Source organism: Oncorhynchus kisutch, unplaced genomic scaffold (assembly GCF_002021735.2).
Source record: "Oncorhynchus kisutch isolate 150728-3 unplaced genomic scaffold, Okis_V2 scaffold3219, whole genome shotgun sequence".
NCBI lineage: Eukaryota > Metazoa > Chordata > Actinopteri > Salmoniformes > Salmonidae > Oncorhynchus > Oncorhynchus kisutch.
Window position 1 is genome coordinate 447,052 of NW_022265164.1, and position 3,961 is coordinate 451,012.

The 3,961-nt window shown below is 40.8% G+C and overlaps 1 protein-coding gene across 1 annotated transcript; it reads left to right on the plus strand.

Annotated features, from left to right (window-relative positions):
* Window positions 1-2,576: 2,576 nt before the first annotated feature.
* On the plus strand, window positions 2,577-3,961 carry LOC109881041 (zinc finger protein 239-like; the record flags this gene model as incomplete). The annotated part of the gene is made up of 2 exons (XM_020473213.2): window positions 2,577-3,718; window positions 3,952-3,961. Coding segments are annotated over 2 exons (1,152 nt in total), but the record flags the coding sequence as incomplete, so codon positions are not given.

Consider the following 3,961-nt stretch of genomic DNA (forward strand, 5'->3'; position numbering starts at 1 on the left):
TACTGTAGACTTCCATTCATTAACAACTTCTAAATACTGTAGACTTCCATTCATTAACAACTTCTAAATACTGTAGACTTCCATTCATTAACAACTTCTATATACTGTAGACTTCCATTCATTAACAACTTCTATATACTGTAGACTTCCATTCATTAACAACTTCTATATACTGTAGACTTCCATTAATTGATTAGACTGGTCCGAACTACCTTCAGACCAGTCTTGTCTGGTCTTCTGGGTGTCCAGAGCAATCAACATATACAGTACCAGTCAAAAGTTTGGACACACCTACTCAGTTCAGGGTTTTTCTTTATTTTTTACAACTATTTTCTCCCATGTAGAGTAATAGTGAAGACATCAAAACTATGAAATAACACAAATGGAATCATGTAGTAACCCCCCAAAAAAAGTGTTAAATAAATCTAAATATATCTGAGATTCTTCAAAGTTGCCACCCTTTGCCTTGATGACAGCTTTGCGCACTCTTGGCATTCTCTCAACCAGCTTCATGAGGTAGTCACCTGGAATGCATGTCAATTGTTAAAAGCTAATTTGTGGAATTTATTTCCTTCTTAATGTGTTTGAGCCAATCAGTTGTGTTGTGACAAGGTAGGGGTGGTATACAGAAGATAGCCCTATTTCGTGAAAGACCAAGTCAATATGGCAAGAACAGCTCAAATAAGCAAAGAGAAACAACATTCCATCATGATCTATGATGAAACTGGCTCTCATGAGGACCGCCACAGGAAAGGAAGACCCAGAGTTACCTCTGCTGCAGAGGATAAGTTCATTAGAGTTACCAGTCTCAAAAATTGCAGCACAAATGAATGCTTAAGAGTTCAAATAACAGACACATCTCAACATCAACTGTTCAGAGGAGACTATGTGAATCAGGCCTTCATGGAAGAATTTATGAAAAGAAACCACTTCTAGTGGACACCAATAATAAGAGACCTGCTGGGTCTAAGAGACACGAGCAATGGACATTAGACCGGTGAAAATCTATCTTTTGGTCTGATGAGTCCAAATTTGCGATTTTTGGTTCCAACCGCTGTGTCTTTGTGAGACACAGAGTAGGTTGAATGGATGGTCTTATCATGTGTAGTTACCACCGTGAAGCATGGAGGAGGAGGTGTGATGGTGTGGGGTTGCTTTGCTGGTGACACTATCTGTGATTTATTTAGAATTCAAGGCACACTTTACCAGCATGGTTACCACAGCATTCTGAAGGGATATGCCATCCCATCTGGTTTGCGCAACAGAACAATGACCCAACACACCTCTTGGCTGTGTAAGGGCTATTTGACCAAGAAGGAGAGTGATGGTGTGCTGCATCAGATGACCTGGCCTCCACAATCACCCGACCTCAACCCAATTGAGATGGTTTGGGATGAGCTGGACTGCAGAGTGAAGGAAAAGCAGCCAACAAGTGCTCAGCATATGTGGGAACTCTTTCAAGATCGTTGGAAGAGCATTCCAGGTGAAGCTGGTTGAGAGAATACCAAGAGTGTGCAAAGCTGTCATGAAAGGCAAAGGGTGGCTACTTTGAATAATCTAAAATCTAAAATCTATTTTGATTTAACACTTTTATTTACTACATGTTTCCACATATGTTATTTCATAGTTTTGATGTCTTCTACAATGTAGAAAATAGTAAAATATATATTTTTTAAAAGCCCTTAAATGAGTAGGTGTGTCCAAACGTTTTACTGGTACTATATATATATATTATTATATACATGGCTTAATGCATCATTACATTAGCCATTTAGCCCCAGTATGAAACTCAACTAGTCTCTCACTGTTTAACTAGAATAACATCAGTTGTGTCCTTCAAACTGTTAGACTGTTCGTCCATAATCAACTGATAAGTGGTACTTTTTTGGTGCTGTACGTGTTGGTGAGAGGGATGATATTAGAGGGTTCAGGTATGGAAATTGGGCCATGAGAGGGTCTTGAGCTGGTGGTCCTCCATCCACACCTTGAATGACCTGGCTGTGTGACATGGAGCATCCACACCTTGAATGACCTGGCTGTGTGACATGGAGCATCCACACCTTGAATGACCTGGCTGTGTGACATGGAGCATCCACACCTTGAATGACCTGGCTGTGTGACATGGAGCATCCACACCTTGAATGACCTGGCTGTGTGACATGGAGCATCCACACCTTGAATGACCTGGCTGTGTGACATGGAGCCTTATTGTCCTGCTGGAAAAAACAATCCTCAAGAGTTTTGGTGAACATTGTCAGATCAGAAGGAAGCAAGTTTTCTTCCAGGACGACCTTGTACATGGCTTGATTCATGCGTCCTTCACAAAGACAAATCTGCCCTGATTCCAGCCTTGCTGAAGCACCCCCAGATCATCACCGATCCTCCACCAAATTCACAGTGGGTGCAAGACCCGGAGAGGCCTACAAGCCACAGTGTCTCGCACCCACTGAAATTTTGTGGAAGATTGGTGATGATCTGGGGGTGCTTCAGAAAGGCTTGAATCGGGGCAGATTTGTCTTAAGACAATTGTCAAATAAGTTTATCACAGCCTTTAAATGTCATTACAGACTTAAATTGTTGCACAACATCATGGGCATCACCTTTTAGCTCAAATAAACAGTGGATTTCTGCTGTTGTGGGCCTTTAACCATCTGCCTGACTTTGTCGTTCACACAGGAGAGAGATGTGACTATCGTGGATCCTCTGGGGAGCCTCAACAACATCATGAAGCTGATGAGGCAAAGAAGAGTCTCTCCACATCAGAAACCCTCTCAAAACACCAGCAGAGATCCACAGAGAAGAAATCTCAACGCTGCTCTGACTGTGGGAAGACCTTTTCAAGATTATATACATTACAATCACACCAGAGAATTCACACTGGAGAGAAACCTTTCAGCTGCGATCAATGTGGGAAGAGTTTTGTTACATCTGGCTGTCTGACTATACACCAGAGAACACACACAGGAGAGAAACCTTATAGCTGCGATCAATGTGAGAAGAGTTTTGTTACTTCGAGCTCTCTGACTATACACCAGAGAACACACACAGGAGAGAAACCTTATTGCTGTAATCAATGTGGGAAAAGTTTTGTTTCATCTAGCCGTCTGACAATACACCAGAGAACACACACAGGAGAGAAATCTTATAGATGTGATCAATGTGGGAAGAGTTTTGTTTCATCTAGCCATCTGACTATACACCAGAGAATACACACAGGAGAGAAAGCTTACCACTGCTCTGACTGTGGAAAGAGTTTTTCTATCTCAGGAAATTTTAAATCACACCAGAGAACACACACAGGAGAGAAACCTTATAGCTGTAATCAATGTGGGAAGAGTTTTGCTCAATCAAGCAACCTGATAGCACACCTGAGAATACACACCGGAGAGAAACCTCACTGCTGCTCTGAGTGTGGGAAGACCTTCTCAAAATTATATACATTACAATCACACCAGAGAATTCACACTGGAGAGAAACCTTATAGCTGCTCTGAATGTGGAAAGATCTTTTCAAAATTATATACATTACTATCACACCAGAGAACACACACTGGAGAGAGGCCTCATAGCTGTAAGCAATGTGGGAAGAGTTTTATTCGCTCAAGCTGCCTGATGGTACATCTGAAAAAACACACAGGAGAAAAATCCTTTAGCTGTGATCAATGTGGGAAGAGATACTCTGATAAAAGATCTCTGATTAAACATCAGAAAATACATACATGAAGGAGTTGTTTCATGATTTCAATGAAATAATGTCACAATGTAGAATGTTTTTAACATTGTAGTAGGAGTGTTCTAATGATGTCACAATGTAGAATGTTTTAACATTGTAGTAGGAGTGTTCTAATGATGTCACAATGTAGAATGTTTTAACATTGTAGTAGGAGTATTTTAATTAATAATGTGACAATGTAGAACCCTAATATTTTGCCCCCTGTTCTATTGATTTCAGTGTGATGTAG